Here is a 19,652-nt window from a genome sequence, read left to right as displayed (position 1 = left end):
TCTTGACCGACCGGTGTGTGCGTCCGTATGAGTTCATCCCTGAGCGTCGAGGTTGCCATTTATACGCCGGCAGTAGAGCCAACAGGTATGTGCAGAATCCCCTTATCTGTCCTACTGGTGACAGGAACGCAACATCAAACACTGCACTCTCTGCCTCGACCTAATAACATTCAAATCAAATTTACTTCTGTCCTCATGATGAAAACCATCTGTCATATTTGGATCATTTCAATCAAATTAACAATTCTACTCATCCCTGGAGAGAATATTGGAGTGAAGCGTTGCAGAAGTGGACACAATCAACCAAACAAAAACAGGCAGTTGAAATATTCAATGTGCACTTTGAAAACAGTTTGAAAAGACAAATCATTTATTATTTAGCAGCCAAATGGAATTTCACAATGACATGTAAAGTTCAGTTCTTTCATTACAAGTGTGTCTGTCTTTGCCACATGTCAAAACCTTCAATCTGATCGTCCCTGTGCCAGTGATGCAGACAGGTGGGTGAGCTGGAAGATGAGGATTCTGGGAAATGATTGAAGAACAAGGGATGAGGATGACAATAAGAACAGAAACGTCTCAGTTAAACCCGGGGCGAGGATGTGACTCAAAGTTTGGTTGTGTCCGGTTCCTTTAGAGCTCAAATGTGACGCACAAGGCCGCCTGCATCTTCCCTTTGATGCCCCAGGTGTGTGATACCATCAAATGAGTCATCTGTCTCATTTCATTACGATGTTATTAATATCAGCTCTGTTGACCCACATTACCCATAATCCACTTTATGTGACGTTCAAGAAATGTTTTGTTCTCAAAAATGTCCCGTTGAAGAAAAGACAAACCAATACTTGAACTACAGGTAGACAAAAGGTCAATTCACCGGCCTTCCTCACTTATCTTTAATGGTTTCTAGTTATGTGGATTCTTTTATGTCTTTAACGCTGTCCCAAACTCGAGAAATAAACCCTAATTATCTATATGTCTGGACACCAGGGATTACATTATCGTTTAAAGAAAACAGAAATAACTTCTAAGCTTCTGATGTGTAGAAATAAAACAAAAACACTGCAGGTTGGATTATAACCACTCAAGTGTTTTTTTTCTGCTTGTTAGGCTGAACTATCATCATACGAACAGAAAACATTTAGTTCTGATAAAGAAAAAAAACAAATAAAATACGGAAACTTTTATTCACATGATATCAGTTGGTTGGACATTTCACTGTAATTGTTGACACTTCATATCTGTCCTTTACATGCAAAACACATTAAAGTTAAAGTTAATAAGATAATACTGTGTTCACAGGAAGGATATGTATCTTAATTTAAACTGTGAAGCTTTTACAAATATTACAAGGCACAACTTTAGTTACAGCTGCAGCAACAGTTACTGGGGAGATTTACATACAGTGTTAGTTTTCTTAATTGGTGCAGAGAAGCTGCTCGTCAGGCGTGCTGAGACCAGAGGAAGCGATCACAGCGCTCAAGCATCGTCTGGATCATTGCTCTGAAACAGAAAACAAAAGAAAGAATACTGTAATACCTACAAATTAAGTCCACACTGATTCTTTTTCCGAAATATATCTTTTTAGGACATTTCAGATTTCATTCACACATGTTTGGTTCTGATGGATAATGTGCATGGTTGAATTTCATGGTTGTCTATAATGAAAAACACGAAAATAATAATAACAGCTTGATAGTGGGAGTGCGGGAACTCCTTCCCAGACTTGTGTTCATATTAATATTTGGCACCCTGACCCACCTCTGCCTCTTCTCAGTGACTCTCAGAAGTTCACAGACCAGTGTGGAGTGCGGCGAAAGGACCAACTGCACTCCACACTCCTCTAGGACGGCCATGGCGCGGTCAGGCCCGGCCGTTCGGGCCAGCATCAGGGTCAGGTTCTCTGGGCTGATCTTTCCACCACAATCTGCCGAGCCGTTGGACCAGTTGCTCCCATTCACACCTGTGACCTGCTCCGAGTCTACCGCACCGCTGCATCGCTGAGATAACTGGATCAAGAGCCTCCACTCTTCCAAGGTCTGAGGCAAAACACCTGAAACACAACAAAGGGACAAGACAGACATGAGACGATGATGGTGTTTTTTATTTTATTTCTGGTAAACATGTTTCAAACCAGTGTCTGATTGTGTTTCATCTGGGTGGTTCAGGAAAATGAGCGTCACTAAAGTTAATCATTAAGTACCTGGAATGTGACGGATGTTTAACTACACACCGAGTGTAAAAAAAAAAAAAGGATGAACCATTGTTTGGCCCAAGCAGTGCACCAAACTGTATTGCACCTTGGATTTCCATGCCGTAGACTCGTCATTTTAAATATTTGGCTCAGTAACACCTCAAACACATCACATCACTGTAATTAATCTACTTGGAGCCGATGAGAGATTATAATTCTGCCTGACAGTTTTACCATCGGCTTCCTCCAGCAGACTGATGTCATCCAGCTGACAGACGGTAGTGAACGCTTCTCTGCGACATTGCAGCTCACAGCAGAGGTAGATGTAGCCCATCCAATACCTGCACACATGCATTACACAGATGTAAACTCAACATAAACGGCAAAAAAACCTGACTGGTGGGTCAAAAAAAAAAATTCAAAGTACCCGTGGCTGCGGCAAGTCTCTGCCATCTTCTGCTTGGAGGACAGGTCTGCAGGAAGACGAATCAGGAGTGACAGGAGGCGCCCATAACCCCAACTGAAACAATGAGAACGCCACCTGCAGCGGGAGTCACATGAATACAGTTACATGCATTCTTATACTTCACTTTTTCAGGGGTTTTTTACCTTGATGTGACCAAATAGATTCCAGAGGTAAAATGTACCATTGCGTGTGTTCAGAAAACACTTTTGTTTTATAATTTCTAACTGAAAACTCTTTGGCCTTTAAAATGAATGAATACAATTAAAATGGATCATGAATCTCATTTAGCATTATTCCCACACCAACAGGACCAGACCTGGGCTGTCCATCGGGGCTCAGAGTATCACAGCGTTGAGGGGCATCGTGGGTAAGTGCGAGCTCCAGCCAATCCTGTCTCAGTGATTCTGGTTCAAGGAGCGACTGCAGAAATGACAACCTAGAAGAATGAAGAATGTAAACATCAGCAACACAAGGAGTTCAAAGTATATTTTTGTCTTTGACAAGGAGATGAAATAAAGGACGTACCTGTGCTCCTCAGTTTGTGATTGGACCAGATTATCCAGGTACGCCAGGAAGTGGCTTTGTTGAGCCATGGCCATTACATCAGCAGGAGTTATCGTAGGATAGAACTGCGTGAATGAGCGGGCAGCCGCCTCCCTGTGCTTTTGATACAGCCTGGAGAATAACAGCAAACTCACTTCACAAGGTCCATCACAACTCCGATGTCAGGATACTGCTGGAAGGAAAAATATGTGTACTGACCTGTGTAAGTGAGCGAGGAGTGGAGGAGCACTCCAGGGCTGCAGCTCTCTTAAACTGCGCAGTGATCTCAGCAAATCCCCTCTCTGAATAACCTCCACCACCTTACTGGACTGAGTGAGATCTACAGAGAATGGCAAAGGTTTCATTTTTGATTTATCTTTTAAGATTAGACAAGTAGAATATAAAGAGATGCATGGAGCTCAGATTTAAATGTTGAGTTACAAGATGAGACCCGAGGCAAGTATTTATGTTTGATATTTGAAATGTTAAGATTCTCTATGTTTTCAATTGAACTGCACTTGTGTTTCTAGTCTTCTGACCACTCACAGGGCTTTAACACTACCTGTCATCATTCACCCAAACATCAGCAGTGTTGAAATGTGATCCTGTTTTGAAATATCACATTTATTTATGCCCTTAATAATAATATTTTTCAAGTGTAATTTAAATGTTATATATATATATATATATAAATATATATTCTTTTCTTTCTGAAATTTTTAATCTTAAACTAAAATACAGAGGAAAACAAAGAGATGAAACAGAGATTTAAGGAACAGCTTCTGACCTAGCATGGCCTCGATGAAGGAGCTCTGCACCTCCGGCTGATCCTGACAACACAGCAGACACATTCTTCGCACACGCTCGTGGTCAAGCAGAAAGAAGTAGGAGCGCAGGAAAGTTGTACAACCCAATACTTCATTCTCCTGGTTTCTAAAGCACCTCATCTCTGTGTATAATGTTGCCAGCTGGGTGAGATTTGCCAGTAGATCCGATGGTACAGGTTTGGGAGACACCACTCGAACAGGATCTTGAGGGCTCCCATTTGAAACTTCAGCCTTCTTCTCAGTGGAGTCAAACTGGTCTTCTTTTTCTTCAAGCTCATGTGACTCTTCTTTCTTCTCCTCTGTGATGCTCTCTGTTGGTTCTCCTGACAAAATCAAAGACTCCTCTTGTTGCTCTGAGCAGGAGTTTAGATAATCCCACCTCTCCTCTCCTGGTTCATCCACATTTGAATCCTTCGCAGCAGTTGACCTGTGCACTACAGGTCCGAGTATTCGCTCCAGCACCGCCAGCCACTCCTGCAGAGCTTCTCCCAGGCAGACTGGATCCAGTAGCACCAATGGATCTTGGATCTGGGACCTGACGTTCGGTAAATTTAACATGTAAATATAAAATCAGTTTTTTTCAAAAAAGGCAGAGAAATCTTGCATTCAGGATTCTATCAAAATGGTGAACAGCACTTACATAGCACGCTCCGTCGCTGAGCAAAGTTCCTGCGTGTCGGCCTCAGCGTTTGGAACGTCATCATAAACTCTGTTGACAGAAAAGATTCACTTTTATCTAATTTGCTTTAAATTGTCTATTCAAAACAGAATATTAGCAGTAAATACAATGCCATTTGTGTGTGGAATCATCTGTTTACAGGAGAAAGGGGTTTTAGTCCACTTTTTCCGGTCTGTACTCACTCATTGTCCATTTCCTCTGAGAAGGAAGCCGAGGCCGACATGTCCAAATGTCCGCTGTCTTTGAATTCAGGCCGCTGCCAGAGCTCAGAGTTCATCTGGAGGGTGTTAATCTTCTCCGTTGTCTTCTTAACAAAACTAGAAACACTGAGAAAAAAAAAAAAAAAAAATCGAATAAAAAAAAAAAACTTTGACCAATGAAATCACTTTAGATTTAATAACCTGAAAGGCAAATCAACATTTGCAAATATTTCAAATGACTGAATGTGATGCTGGGAAATGAGAACTGCCACATGCATCTACACACAGATGAACAGATGTGAATACAAAACATAGATGTAGGCGTCTTCAGTGGAAAGAGGAAGTAAGCTGTCTAGAAGCACAGCTGCACATGAATAATTATAGTTCCCGTCAGAGTTTCACTCCTTATCAGAAAAAAAGAAGTACAATCCACAAATAATTCCATCAGTGTTGAATATAATTTTAAGCTATCTAAGATGACAGCATCATGCCTGTATGGCTGCTGTGACACATTCTGGTATTGTCCTCTATTATTCTGGATGTTCACCTGTCTTTGACAGCCTGCAGAGCGATGCGAGGAGGTTTGGGACGGAATGACAGGGGGAGGTGGAAGTGCATCCCTTGCTCAGATCGCTCAGCCTCCATACGCTCACTGCTCTGTGGATCTGAATAAAGATGGGGGCAGGAGCCAGAGGACAAACACAGATGGATGGAGTACTGGAGGGGAACGATGAAAGGCAGAGGACATAATGCAAGCAGATGGAGCAAAGCTGCCAGACACCACTATCGAGAAAACGTAAATTAAAAGCTGCACAATGCAAAAAATATAACCAAAATGATGATATACGTGTGATACAATGGAAGAGACAAGAAACTTGACATTAGCAGCGGGACGAAGAGAAGATTGTAGTCGTAAAACATGTCAGCCGTCAGGGTGACCATTCAGCTCTCACAGCAAATCCAGTGATACAGCATGGCAACATTATTGATTTATTGATTTTATGTGTTTCCAAATAAAAAACGAATAAATTGTAATGCCAAACATACAAGACAGAATCAGCAACAGGTACATATGATCAGTATGACCGAGATAAAGATTATGAAGAGTATATATATAAACAGTCAAATTATTGTCACGTGAATAAATGCTCCAAATTTCTAATTTGGCATTTTTCCTTCATTATTGTTGAATGTTGTATTTTAATAGAGTGGAAGATATCAAATATCTTCACTCTCTTTGCACACTGAACTCAGAAGAGGCAGAAAATTAGTTTGTTCCTGATACGCACACACATATGTATATAGAGGATATGTGTGTGTGTGTGTGTGTGTGTGTGTGTGTGTGTGTGTGTGTGTACGCAGTAGAGCGAAAGTGAGAAAAAGAAGAAAAAACAGTAAAGAAAGAGTGTGTGAATATTTTCCCATTTGTATATTTCTGCTCTGCTCAAATTATTGTTTTAGCATTACATTATTATTACAGTATGTGTGTAAATGAGTTAAGATACAAAAATATCCTAATCAAGCCTTTTTACAGATGAATTTTCTTTGATGTCTTGATATATTATATTGTATAAATAAAGTATCCCCTTACTCAACTTGCTTCCATATCGTAATTATTGTATTATAATACTAATAATTGTTATTATAAGTAGTCAATATATTAACATTACATTTGTCCATCCAAATAATTGGAAATATAATTAGTACATTGCAGTCCTTTTTATTAACATGTGTTCATTTAACAGCTAACTATCTCTTACCATGGTCCACCGGCTCATCCTCCTGCGCAAAGCTGAACTCTTTGAGCCGCTCCTCCTCTGACATGGACTGATGGATGAGCGAGCTCGTCTCCTCATCTGACTGACTTCCTCTGCGGCTGATCACGCGATAGATTCCACAGTCCAGGACGTTGAAGCTCTCCTGGATAATGATATATCTGATATCAGCACACACTCATTAAGTATATGATGATGTACAGAGGATGTGTGCTTAAGTTACAATAGGCTCATAGAATTTAAAACGTATAGGATGAACAGTATTCAAAGTAAGATGTATTTATTTAGTTTGATAGGCAATTATTCTACATGCATTGTTGAAACCTGCTAATCCTAACCAAACAAGTTAATCTAATGCCACAGAGGCAAGCTTCATTTATCAAATTAATAGTATCCATAGGAACAGGATTCAATGGGTCCCATTAAGGAGTAAAGTAAATGGAGGCGGGGTGCTTATCATCTACAACAGTTATGGTCGGCACCATAACCTGCAAATCATCTCCAGAAAGTTACTTAAACTTACGTGTGAGGAGATGCTACTTCTTCGGCTGCTGGAGGCGGAGTCCAAAGGCTCTAGTTTAGTGATGACTTCCTCCAGCTGGCCGGTCAGCTCGTGGTGCGTGTTGGAGCTGAGCTGGGACCGGAGATGTTCAAGGCGGTCGATGGGAATTGCTTTCCTGGCCTGAATTAAACCGGAAAAATGAGCAAGGCTTTTGAAAATGCTTCATCATCAACACAGGAGGGGGTTCCTACTTAAATCGTGATCTGGTTGATAGTTAATACCTGATTTCCTTAAAAGCTTGATTTACTTCCAGACTACCCATTTTTAACACAACCACTTGACTATGGTCAATGAAGTCAGGTTATGTACCTGCTATGTTAAGAAGATCACACGAAGATGATCCCTCGTTAGCTATGTAATTAAAGTATTATACTGTTAGCAGGAGCCATATCTAGCTTGTGCAGATTTTTGGTTAATTTTATGGTTCGGTCATTCAAGGTGAAACATCTCCGGTTCACAGGTATATAATGTGCTTCATCCTTGAGGGAAAAAAGGAAGTCAGAAATTCACACACATATTTGAGCCCAGATGAGTCTGGTATCAAGGTTACACTGTGCACAGAGACGAGGCCAGTGAGCATGCCGGTGGCCATCTTACCCTGGTGGTGGCGATTGTGTGCTGAAACATACAGCAGACTATGGCCGCCAGAGGCCAGGACTCCCTCCGGAGCAGACGCTCAACACAGCGCTCAGCAGATAACAGGGAGAGGTGAGACAAGCGTCCACTGCCATGAAGACAGAAGAGCTCGTTGCGGTAGACGGCAATATCAACCAAGTCTGCAAAACCAGAGAGCCGGTTTGGATCAATTCAGGTTAAATATTATGACTTTTTCCATGTAATTACTGTCCACTAAAGGTGCTATATCAACATATTTACAGCTTCTGTGTGTTTATGAATAAAATGTTTGCGCAAGTACTCTGCTTGTGCAATTTTGGGAGGAAGCAGTACAAACACACCTTTGACTTCAGTCCACAGAAGCACTTGACCATTCTGAGGTGTGAATATATAAATAGCTGAATCGGTCCAAGTGAGCAAGTTTTGGTCTCTACACATCAAAATAGAAAGTGTAAAGTTAGTCAAGAAACAAGCTTGGTTGATTTTATGATATAAAAATGAAGAAATGTTTTTTATTTTATTGATTTCTTTTGCAATCAAAATACTTGCTCCTTTTCAATAATGTGCATATGATTAAAATAGTGTTTGGCGGGTTTAAAAACTCAGATAATAAGATATATAAATTATAACAAACAATACCCAAAATAAAGCAGTTTCGGGAAGGCGATTGACTGAGGGCTCTTCTGCACTGGGTTGTAATGCTGTGGCTCATCTCTGCAGGTAACAGAAGGAGAAAATAAAAATAAAAAAATAAATAAATTAGGACATTGGCCTTTTGAGGAAGACTACTTGAAAGTGGTAATAATTAGTACCTGTAAGTGATGAGAGGCAGAGGAGGACAGGCCAGTGGCTGTTTAAACTGATGGGTGCTCAGAACCTCGCCATTAAAACTGACCTCCCATATTCGAGACCCTGGCCGGGCCGAGTACATCAGGGGGGGCTGACCAACCAATAACCCTCTGTTCTGAGGGAAAAAACATGCTCCATACTCCCCATCACGCTCCTTATTTCCAACACGCCAGAACTTCTCCCTGAGGGCAGGTGGAGAGGGAAAAATACACCACTGCTGAGAGTAGCCCAGGGATCAATTTATAGAAATTACCATTTTCTTTTTGTTCATTAATCATGAGGACAAATGGTACGGAGAATGAATATCTTACACACAATTTGTTATAGACTTTTTTTATAATATAAAAGAATACTTCATTGTTAACAAATGCCAAGATCAGTTAAAAAATAAAGAAGTGAGGAATCCTTAATAAATCAACACAGAACTAGTATTCTATGTCTAGCATTGGAAAATTCATTCACTATCTTGCTAAAGAACACTGAAGCAGAGACAATATTGAGCAGTATCAAGCATTAATCCACTGTGGGAGAGTCTCCCTATACAGAAGTAGCAAGTACTGACCTCTCTGTGTCACAGAGGTAGCAGCGGCTGAGGGAAGACACTAGCAGGCGACCATCTTGGTACCCGAGCTGAACCACTCTGGAGTCCACAGTAGTGACGGTCTGAACAGGGAAGATAACGAATGCTGACCCCTAGACACAAAGAAAAGTAGTTATGGCCTCTATATAAATGAGGATATGTGAAATATAGTCAGTAATAGATAGCAAATGTAAGCTGCATTTAAGAAAAGATACAAAAACGCTAGCCCAGTACCAACTATTTTCCAATGAAAGTATCTAGCAGCACTAGTTTCAAAAAAACAAAAAAAAAGAAAAAATCTAGAGAGTTGCCACATTGACAGCCCATTCCTTCAGGCCTCCCTCTAAAGCCACTCCCCCAAAAACAAAATCATCATTGCGAAAGATTTTTCACTGGTGTATCAACTAAAAAGTCCCTCAACTTTCTCAAAAGATACATACCTACATATAAATGCACTTTGAATCAGCAATCACTACCTTGCCCATCTTGGAGGATCCTGCGCGCAGAAAGGACACCTTGCCTCCAGTGTCGCCGACAAAAACTCTAAGTGCGCTGGAGTCCCAGCAGAGTGCAGTGATGGCCTGACCTCTGTGCTCCCAGGACACACTGACTCTCTCTGGACGACCCCGTCGCTCCAGCTGCAGCTCCCACACCACCACCAGACCCTGACTGGAGCCGAGACAACAAAATAAACATACAGGCCACAAAACACACAGATAGACTTCTTTACTTGTTGGAGAGAATCTAACCTTGTTGCAACAGCAATAAAGTCTTCATCATGAGGGCAACATGCCACCTCAGCGATAGAGCCCTCCTGAAAAAGAGTGCATGATGTGTCTAAGTAGCAGACCAATAGTAAATTCTGTATTTCTGTACATTAGTCACAGATTACCTTGTGAGTGAGGATGAGCCTTTGCTTCCAGCCCTCCTTCTGAATCAGGTGCAACCCTCCTGCTGATGTTCCTAAAGCGAGCCACTTCCTTGACACTGCCAAACAGGTACACTGTAACACAGAGGACAAGAGAACGTCAACAACTATTCATGTAACTTTACAATTTTTTGGTAATAAAATGTTTTTAGTGTAGTCGCTTCACCTAAGACTCAGATAATCGGCAAGACCATTTTTATTTGTGTAAAATCTAGTGTCTGTTGGGAATTTAATCTATTTTAAGAAGCGCGATGACCGTTTTTATTAACACAGTCGGTACATCAGTATTTTCTTTTCACTTGAAACACTTTAAAGAAATTAAATAATAATATACTATAAAACATTCATGTGTGATTTAATTAAAAGGCTGACTCAGTCATGTGATGGTGAAACCTGCCTTGAGCCTGCCAGAGTCCAAACGCAGAGCAGACAGAAGTGGATCGAGGCAGTCAAACTCGGCCAGTACATGACTGTGGTTCTCTGGCACAACTGGTATCAAAGGCATGTTCACAGGTGATCACTGGTGAGAGACGACTGACATTCAGCAATTTTGCGAAAAATATGGGGGACATCGAGAGTCCCTACTCTGCTTCCTCACATACTCCGGCCCTCAGCCGCGTGGCACCACATGACTTTCAGGAATGGACCTACCGTCTCAAATTGACCAGTCGTGACTTCACTTTACACTCTCCACCCTGGTAAAAGAAAAAAGAGAAAGGTGTTATCATCTCTAGTTTCTATTCAAGTTGTTAAAATATCTCATCCCAGCATCAGGAGATTTCAATTAGCCAGAAAGAGCACTTTGACAGGACCAGAGGGCAGTGTTCAGCTCAAAATGCAGCACAACATGTAATTTGGCTTCATTTGACTCGTTGTGGTTTTAGGTGAATTCATGGGGAAGCAGAAGCAAAACTAAAACTGCAGATAAGAATAATCTGGCAAAACACATTGTCTATGCATCAAAAATATTTGAAACTCAATGACCGAATATAATTGCTCCTGAGCAATAAAGGAGTTGACACAAGCATCTCAAAAGAAGGTGAGAAGTAACAATTAACTGTGACCTTCGTCTCTCTATTTGTTAACACTGAACTGCAACATGAATGTTAACATATCTGAAATGTACATGTCAGGGTATAACATATAGAGAATAATCCAGAGACACCCATACGGCTTTGCTTTGGCAAATGATTGTGCTTGTATGTTGCACTCACGTTACAACTCACATGCTGACAACGTTTCAATCGGCATGTGGTGTTTATTATCAATTATCTCCAGCTGTCCCCTCGGGTTTAACATGCCAGTTGTAATCTCTATGGTTGCAAAGTGGAGAGGAAGTATTTAGATCAGACAGTTTTAGTGGAAAATACACAGTAAAATCAGTAATATCGATCAAGTTACTGCTCCGCAAACAACCAAAAGGGGCGATTCAGTCCGCATCACGAGACCCGTCAGCTGACACCGATGCTAGAGTTTCTATCAAAAACAGCACCGAAACCCTTTCAAAATCAACAATAGGAGCATGGTATATAATAATAAATATAGTTTATATGCGACAATTAATTAAACCGGCTAACTGAAGCTCAGAGCGCTTCCGTGTCACTACAGCTACAATAACAAGTTAGCAATCATGCTAGCTAGCGAGGACAGCAGTGGTTCCATTAAGCATGGTTTTTAATTAGATAACACCAGACGGTCGGCGTGACACTTACCGGCGACACATCCACACCCACAGCCACAGCCACAGCCACAGCCAGCCGCAGCGTGACACCGCTGGGTCCGCTCACCTTTCTCTCTGGAGGAGCTCGCGCTCGGTCGCGCGCCTCTCTGTCGGCAGCTGGCCGACTTGTCGCGAGGACGCTTCCTGGCTGTGACGCAACCAAACATTGAGCGTATTCTCCAAAGCGGCCAACTCTACGCAATATGAAAGACGACTTCTTGTTGTTTATAAAGTACCACGGCGTTAAAAATGCTGACCCCTAAACTCAAAGAAAAGAATATAAAATAGTTTTGGCATAATGAGGATATGTAAAATAGGGTCAGTAATAGATGACTAGAAAACAGTAAAGGGTGGCTGACACTGGATCATTTTCCGCAAATGGTGAAAGACCCCAAAACACAAACTCTCTGGCAGAATATACTGGCATGTTCTGGATATCTCAAGAAAAGCTATAGTTGGTAATCTTGAGAAACTTGCAAGTGTAAGCTGCATTTAAGAAAAGATCAAAACCAAAACTCAGCCCAGTGTTGCCAACTCTTTTCCAAAAGATAGCAAAAATACAAATACAATAAAAAGGAATCCATGTACCAAAAGAAAGAGGCGTGAACAAAAGCTCACTTTAATGCAGTGACATTTGTGTCTTCAGTGCAAACAAAAAAGGTGCAGACATTACAAACCAGTGACAGTGTGATTTGAGCCACACACATACACGAATGCACTCAGTGCGAAATGTCTTTACAGTATTGCTATATTCATTTCACCTTTTGCTTCTGATTTTCTGGAACTTTGTGCCACAAAACCGACCCAGGGCTCAGAGGGGCTCCTTGTAGCAGCTCTCAGCTTAGCCTCCGCTTGCATTTCACACATCAGCCTGTTTATCCTGAGTGTCTTTTTCCATTTTCCATTTGGTCATATCACACAATTTAAAAAGTCCTATTAACCATTATCGGCACCAATCTCTCCATTGAGAAAAACACAAACAAAAGAGAAAGATACAAATTATAGATAATTGTGACTGAGACTCGGTTGAACAGTTTGGGATGTAGCAGCGTCCATCTATATCCTCAATAAACCTGTGTGATGCTTGTCCCATTAGGCTGTGATCTGTGGTCTCTTCACAGCAGTCGAGGAACCCTCGCAGGTCACTTGTCCATATACTGTAATCTCTTCCTTGTTCTCTCTTTGACAAAACATCCGACCTCAGGTTTTTCTCAACATGCGACGGGTTTGCCAGACGTGGAACTTGCTGTAGGCTGTCTGCAACATCTCCTCCAAATGTCCTGTGAGCTGTGGGGTTTCAAAGTATTTAATACAAGACCTTATAAGACATTGTGTCATCATTTGTAGCTTAGAGACTTACATTTGTACTTAAGTACTGACGCTGAATCTTCTCTTGAAAAGGACACAGCTTGGTCACCTGGAATCTCTCGAGATTTGACTTCATTTTCATCACCTGTATTAAAAAAAAAAGTAGGAGGTGATGAGAACAAATCTATAGGAAACCCTGAAGGCTTTCTTTGAAGAGAGACTTGCCTCTGTCGTGTGGTGAGGACTATACTATATACTATAATGCTTATTGTCAGACAGTTTGGTTTCTAGAATACAAAATATTGTGATGTCTAAGTAAAAACAAGTATTTATAAAGTTATGCAACTTTAGGATACATAAAACACAAAATACCAGGATTAGTGTTGGATAGCTTTGCTAACATATACTTTTGATTACATTTTAACAACAAGAAAGAAGAAGAAAACATTATAAAACTTGAAGGGGCTGAAATACATTTATCAGCATTATGTTTGTTATTCTGATTTTACTCTCTGTTGCTACACTGTTATGGGCAACTATGGTTTGTATTCCTTTAAACTGCACATACATGTGAATAATTCCATTTGTATGTGCTATTAGACGAGTAATGAAAAAGTTTTTTTTGTTGCCAAAGTCATTGGTGGAAGGAGACAGGGAAGGAGGGAATGAGTTACTGTGTGTGACAATAATTATTTAAACTTCTTTCAATAAAGTTATTATCAGTCACCTTCTCCTCTAAAAATGGTGTGTTTACAGGAAAACAGGACCAGAAGTGTCTCAACAACTCTCCAGCAGCTGTATAAAGATGCTTCAGCTCTCCTTGAACCTCAGAAGGTACCATTTCTGAAAAGAAAAACATACACAATATAGTACTGCTAGTTTAATTGAACGTTTGTCCTGATTGGTTCCGGTTTAAGCAATAGTGAATCAATGAGTCGTCGGTGAACAATCCAGAAATGTTTGATGAACATGAGAGATTTTAATGCCTCCCTTAACCTCTACATAACGCTCAGACACCATTCTTATGAAATCAAACACACTACAGATGTGCTAAAGGTACCCACTGAGCACCAACTTCTACAATAAGTAACACTAATAATATTATTTAGCAATTGTCCAACACACTTACGATTAATGGCTTGCTGCGTTGCTGCCTGCATGAGGACGCCACCTGAAGAAAGTGCTGCGATAGCAGAACTAGCTGTTGTGCTGGACAACACCTGCAAAGAGAAGTTCTGTGTTTAACACTCACAGTTTGTTTTTTTTATCTATGGACAGTTTGTTAAATGTGTTATATTTCCAAGATTGTGACTATTTCATCACAGTCTAAATCTTCTAAAATCTTTAAATAAATGTTGAATCATCTCAATTAATCTTCCTGACAGTAGAACATTAGAGACACATGATGTGAAAAATCTGGTTCCTCTGCCTCCTTTTAGTTTGCCTAATGACATTAGCAAGATTCTAAATTATTCTATTCAACTAGACAGCGCTGATCAAATATCAATCTGTATTGTCTATTTCTCACCTCCAAAAACATATTTTCTGATTCAAATTCCACTATATAATTGCACAGTACAAGTAGTACTGAGACAACAAAATACAGTCTAGCATCTGACCAGAGTGCAAAAGAAAGCAGTAAATGTGCAGTGCAATGGGCTGAATAAATACAATGTAGACAGTATAAAAAGGATATTTTAGTTCACTGTGTAGCTCTAAAACGAGAGAGTTTGAGAAGTTTGTCGAGCCAAAACAAAGCCCTGCCCACCGACCAGAGCCCACGTGACATTCTACAGCAAAATAGTAACGAAAGTAAATCACTAAAGCTACCAGCTTTTAAGAAGTGGGAAACCTGTAGGTATTTGACTGGAGGACCAGCCTTTGTGATCTCAACCCCAGGACTTCTGAACCGTGAATAAATAGAGCCAACTTACAAAAATGATAACTTTGCTTTGTCCAAATCAATGATTGTTGAATCACAACAAGGACTGTGTGTTCTGAGCAGCGGACCCGATTACAATCTGGTGAATATGTGATGCATAGTGTGTAGGATCTCACCTGAGTGAGGTTGGGTTTGTAATTGACCATCTCATGCTGGATGTAGTTGACAGAGTTGATGATATCCTGGCTCGTTGTATACTGTTGGGACTGAAGTGGCACTGGACCATGAGCATACCTTATAGATAAACAGCAGAGAAACGTTACATTAAAACACGTCACCCGGAATTCGAACGAAATGACTAGGTCTGTTTAAAAGCATATAGTGAGGTCCGCAAAATAGCAGAGTGTCTTATTCCCTCAACCTGATTTTTAATATATTCACTTTATGTGCTTAAGTGACAGTCTGGTGTTATAAGAACTTTTAACATTGTGAAAGCAATAAATGTGACCTGTAAAATGAAATACCAAATCTATTTTTGAAAAAGTTCAAAGTGCACAGTTGTTGGCTACTAAACAGCCTCAACATGTTTTATGAGATAGGGGCTTGGCTGGAGATGACATAACTTATCAATTTACTATTTTAGCCTCTCTTTAATTGATCACAGAAAATTGACAACAAAATAGATTTTGAACTGCTTTTTTTAAAGTCAATTATAAAGTAAAATACAAAAAATATTTACATATTTAAAAATACAGAAAAATGTATTCATTTTCTTCTGTTACATACACACTTGTGTGAGTTTGTCAAAATGAACAGTTTCTAAACCAACCATCTGTAAATGTATGCGTTTGATAGGTGTCAGATGAACATAGGAATCAATCTACAATAAGTGTTTCATTAATCACCGCCATATGGAGTGAACAATTTTAAGTCACCCTGTACGGAACAAAAGAATAAAACAAAGTATAATTAAAAAAGGACGAAATGTACCTGTCAGACTTCTTGAGGTTTAACGCGACAGTTTTTGGTCTGTTTTCACTTTGCAGATCTTCATATTCTATGGCTTCTTTTAATTTAACCTAAGGAAGTTTGACAACAGAAAAAGTGACGCAGTCCGTTTCAGAATAACATCTTTTTTTAAATGTCTGGTAAAGCTGCAGGGAGAAGCTGCATCGTCACCTTCTTTACAGGAGGCTGGAAGAAGTCAGAATCCCTTGAGTTCCCATCTGTACTGTTGGTCTCACTTCCTTGGTCAGCTGGTGTTTCCCTTTAAAACTGACACAGTTAGCGAAAAAAATTAAGAGCTCGAGCAAGGTATATTTTTTCATAAAGTTATTTCTTTACCCCTTCCGTGCACCGGCTGCCAGCACCATGGCACTGTGATGGTTGAACCGCTTTATGATGGCAGAGTTGCTGCTGTCTTTCACCGACCGATTGGGATTGGAAGTTGAGGGCAATGTTGTAAAACCTCCATAACCCTGTGTCACAAAAATACCAAGTCCTGAGGTTCAAGGAGAAAGATAGCTATGCAAGTAAATCATGTTTGATTAGTATGACGTTGCTGCGATCGGCTAATCATTAAATCTCACCTCGTCTAATGTTGTATCCTGTAACGACAGGAGGTTGACCAAAGGATTCTTCACTCCTTGAACCACCATAGACTTTAACCCTGCATGAAACAGATTTAAAAACATATGAAAACAGATTTGTGGCTTAGCGATTTTGTTTGAAGTAACCAATTAAATGTTGAAATAACACAAGGTCGCGAGAAAATGTGAGATTTGCATGTGGAGACGCTCTAAAACTTCTACCTATTTCATCCTGCTTGGCACACTCTGAGAAGATATCCTGTGTTCCTGTGTTGATGCGGTCTCTGTGAAAATAATGGGACTGGAAAAAGCGGGTCCAGAACTCCTTCTCCGTCAGGTTATGAGGCACATTTTCACAATACTTCTGTTTCACTGCAAGTACAATGCAAGTCGACATTAATATATTATATCTTAGTTGCTGTGTTTTGGATCAGTTAGGTGACCAGGATTGAACTGAATTGTTCATCTTAAAATGTACCAGCAGATCTCACAAAAAATACTTTCTTTCGAGCAGTAAAATCACGGTTGTAATTATTAGCAGCTCTCTGCTCCGTGTGCGTTTGTGTAAATGAGTAGTTGAAACAGCTCAGCTCTTACCCAAAGAGTAGAGGAGATGCATGCTGCAGCAAGTCAATAACTTAACACCAAAAAAACTATAAAATAACTGTTAACTTTGTATCTTATCCACACTTTGAACTAATATTAATAAGAATAATATATTATATTATATTATACACTAACTCAGCATCGGGGCACACTTTAATATCGGGTTTGGGTACCCATCCCTATCTGCAAGTAATAGAAAAATGCAAAAAGGCTCTCGCTAGAGCCAGTGTTTGGTTTGTCTGTTGTGGGCTGCTGTAGAAAAATGACTGTGTAACATGGCGGACTGAGAAACAAGACTTGCTAACTATGTAGATATAAATCGCTCTTTCTCAGCAAAAAACAACAACATAAGAATTCTTAGTTTTACGTCATTGTACGCCAATGAAGACATAGTTCCAAATACTATATTCCATTTCTGCCAATAAATTCCCCTCTATCATATATACTGTTCCTTTAAGATGTTATCAATTACCTGTAGGGTATGTTCTAAAGATGGATTCAATAATGTCAGCAGTCAGATTATATCTCAAACCATTGCAGCCATCTGTCTGAGGTCTAATGTCTGCCTGTAATGCACAACAAAATACATTTTAAAACTACGTTGTTACTCAATCAATTATGAAACTTTGACAATGTAAGCTCTAATTGTTCCAGGGTCGATGTACTCACCAGAAAGGCTCCAGATATACCGACTTCCTGTTTGTTGTTGGTTAAAGAGGTGTCTGCATGGTTTGTGTCTCCTAAGCGGTTTGCCCAGAATTCATCTGCACTGATCACCTGACTCACAACCAGATCTTTATACAACTGGAAAAGCACTGGATCTTCTTGAAGCATCCTACAGGATAAATAACAATCACAATATTTTAAAAAGTAAATGAATCATGAATAGATTCATTATTAAATTATATGAGTAAATAATGAATGCATAAAAACTTATTTGATGATATTAAGATGAAGGCATTCATTCACTTTTCTGTTTTGATTTACTGAAACACACCCAGGACGAGGAAAAGACTTCATACAGACCCATGATGTAGAATATTGCCAGACATATCCTTAAGGTCAATCTTGTGAAAACACCTTTGTCTCACCTGTTTTTCTCCTCCAGTTCCTTGTTGGCTTTCTTCTTGAACTTGGGCAGCAGCTGCTGCAGCAGCTCCTTGGCAGCATCTCTGTCTGTGAGTGCAGTACTGTCATTGGAAAAGTGGAATGTGGTACTCTCGCCAGTGTGAAGCACCAGCTGCAGCTGAATTTTGGATTTACCATCTGGGCTGATCTTCTGACCTGTACAGAGAAACAATAAAGTGCAGTATGAGCACTTCGCCAACACATCATCATTTTAGCATTCTTTGTGATTGGATGGTATCAAGTACTCACAGCGAATATCTGCATACAAGTGGCTGACTGTGAACCGGTCTTTCCCCTCTGGACCCCAGGCTATCCGTTCAGCCATCAGATAAAGTGTGCCATCCTGCTTCCTCTGGCGAACCTTCTTCAACACCAGCAGCACCTCCTCTGATAATGCTGCCATGGCTCAGACTGAAACAAGTTATTCTTCATTAATAACCATGTCCTGCACAGCGGTACAGATCTAATCAATCTAATTAAACTCACAGATAAAATGATTTTTTTTAAACTGCGTAATTCACATACATGTATTTAACACTATGACTAACCCACTATGTCGTTACTTGACCTGCAGTTATAGAAATAAATGGAGCAAGGATGAAGCCAGTAACATTACCAAGACTTAGATATCATTCACTTAAAATTAGATGCAAGCACGAACTAGTTCAGGTGATTTTATGTGCCCTTCTGCCAGGTGATGTGTTGACGGGTATTTTATATTAACTTAGCTCACTAGCGTCACGTTAGCTAACGTTAACAATCAAGAAGAAAAAACCTGACGGAGAAGTCGGCAATAAACTTACTTTAACGTTAATAAATCGATACTGCAACGGACAGCTTGTTTCTCTTCAACACATGATCTCAAACTAATTTATTCTTGAATATAAAAATAACCGAATGAGTTATTTCAAACGGAATTTTGACTACTCTAACAGTGAGCGTCCCGACTTCACCGCCGACATGACTGTCAGGCGGCGTGTTGCATTAAAAACGTTCCGACTGGAAAACTGGATAAAGAAACAGTTCCGTCAAATATATATGTATTGAACAATTAAACCATATTAATAATTCTACTAATAATCGAATAACATAAATAATTATGTAAAACTTGTTTTAAAAAATCATATTTTGTCAAATATGGTAAATAAAATTCTGGTAAATGGAAATTTGATTTCCATTTATATATATATATATATATATA

At 39.9% G+C, this 19,652-nt stretch overlaps 2 protein-coding genes across 4 annotated transcripts; both read right to left on the bottom strand.

The window, feature by feature from the left end:
* Positions 1 to 347: 347 nt before the first annotated feature.
* On the bottom strand, positions 348 to 12,049 carry hps5 (HPS5 biogenesis of lysosomal organelles complex 2 subunit 2). Of its 3 annotated transcripts, none has more exons than XM_068603715.1 (25): positions 11,931 to 12,049; positions 11,433 to 11,531; positions 10,870 to 10,913; positions 10,616 to 10,738; positions 10,183 to 10,293; positions 10,040 to 10,104; positions 9,767 to 9,959; positions 9,273 to 9,403; positions 8,674 to 8,892; positions 8,501 to 8,575; positions 8,203 to 8,291; positions 7,844 to 8,022; positions 7,208 to 7,366; positions 6,670 to 6,829; positions 5,457 to 5,574; positions 4,892 to 5,035; positions 4,671 to 4,739; positions 3,991 to 4,565; positions 3,423 to 3,543; positions 3,186 to 3,335; positions 2,977 to 3,096; positions 2,622 to 2,735; positions 2,429 to 2,535; positions 1,762 to 2,053; positions 348 to 1,503 (listed from the first exon to the last, which is right to left on the bottom strand). In XM_068603715.1, the coding sequence occupies exons 4-25, from the start codon at positions 10,721 to 10,723 to the stop codon at positions 1,443 to 1,445; spliced, it is 3,360 nt and encodes a 1,119-aa protein (XP_068459816.1). In that variant the 5' UTR covers positions 10,724 to 10,738; positions 10,870 to 10,913; positions 11,433 to 11,531; positions 11,931 to 12,049; the 3' UTR covers positions 348 to 1,442. The 3 variants fall into 3 exon arrangements, with proteins under 3 accessions (XP_068459816.1, XP_068459815.1, XP_068459814.1); XM_068603714.1 differs by having other exon boundaries at positions 11,445 to 11,531; XM_068603713.1 differs by lacking the exon at positions 11,433 to 11,531.
* A 474-nt stretch (positions 12,050 to 12,523) lies between these two features.
* On the bottom strand, positions 12,524 to 19,415 carry gtf2h1 (general transcription factor IIH, polypeptide 1). Its single transcript, XM_068603742.1, has 15 exons — positions 19,255 to 19,415; positions 18,701 to 18,862; positions 18,415 to 18,607; positions 17,993 to 18,158; positions 17,796 to 17,889; positions 16,940 to 17,089; positions 16,718 to 16,797; positions 16,473 to 16,606; positions 16,308 to 16,395; positions 16,119 to 16,207; positions 15,305 to 15,422; positions 14,376 to 14,466; positions 13,974 to 14,089; positions 13,299 to 13,391; positions 12,524 to 13,225 (listed from the first exon to the last, which is right to left on the bottom strand). The coding sequence occupies exons 2-15, from the start codon at positions 18,852 to 18,854 to the stop codon at positions 13,139 to 13,141; spliced, it is 1,653 nt and encodes a 550-aa protein (XP_068459843.1). The 5' UTR covers positions 18,855 to 18,862; positions 19,255 to 19,415; the 3' UTR covers positions 12,524 to 13,138.
* Between the last annotated feature and the right edge of the window lie 237 nt (positions 19,416 to 19,652).

The sequence above is a fragment of the Clinocottus analis genome, unplaced genomic scaffold, assembly GCF_023055335.1.
Source record: "Clinocottus analis isolate CAN_PGR_092001 unplaced genomic scaffold, fCliAna1.0.p SCAF_6, whole genome shotgun sequence".
Lineage (NCBI taxonomy): Eukaryota > Metazoa > Chordata > Actinopteri > Perciformes > Cottidae > Clinocottus > Clinocottus analis.
Note: the sequence above shows the minus strand (reverse complement) of the source record. Positions and strands in the feature narration are given on the sequence as shown.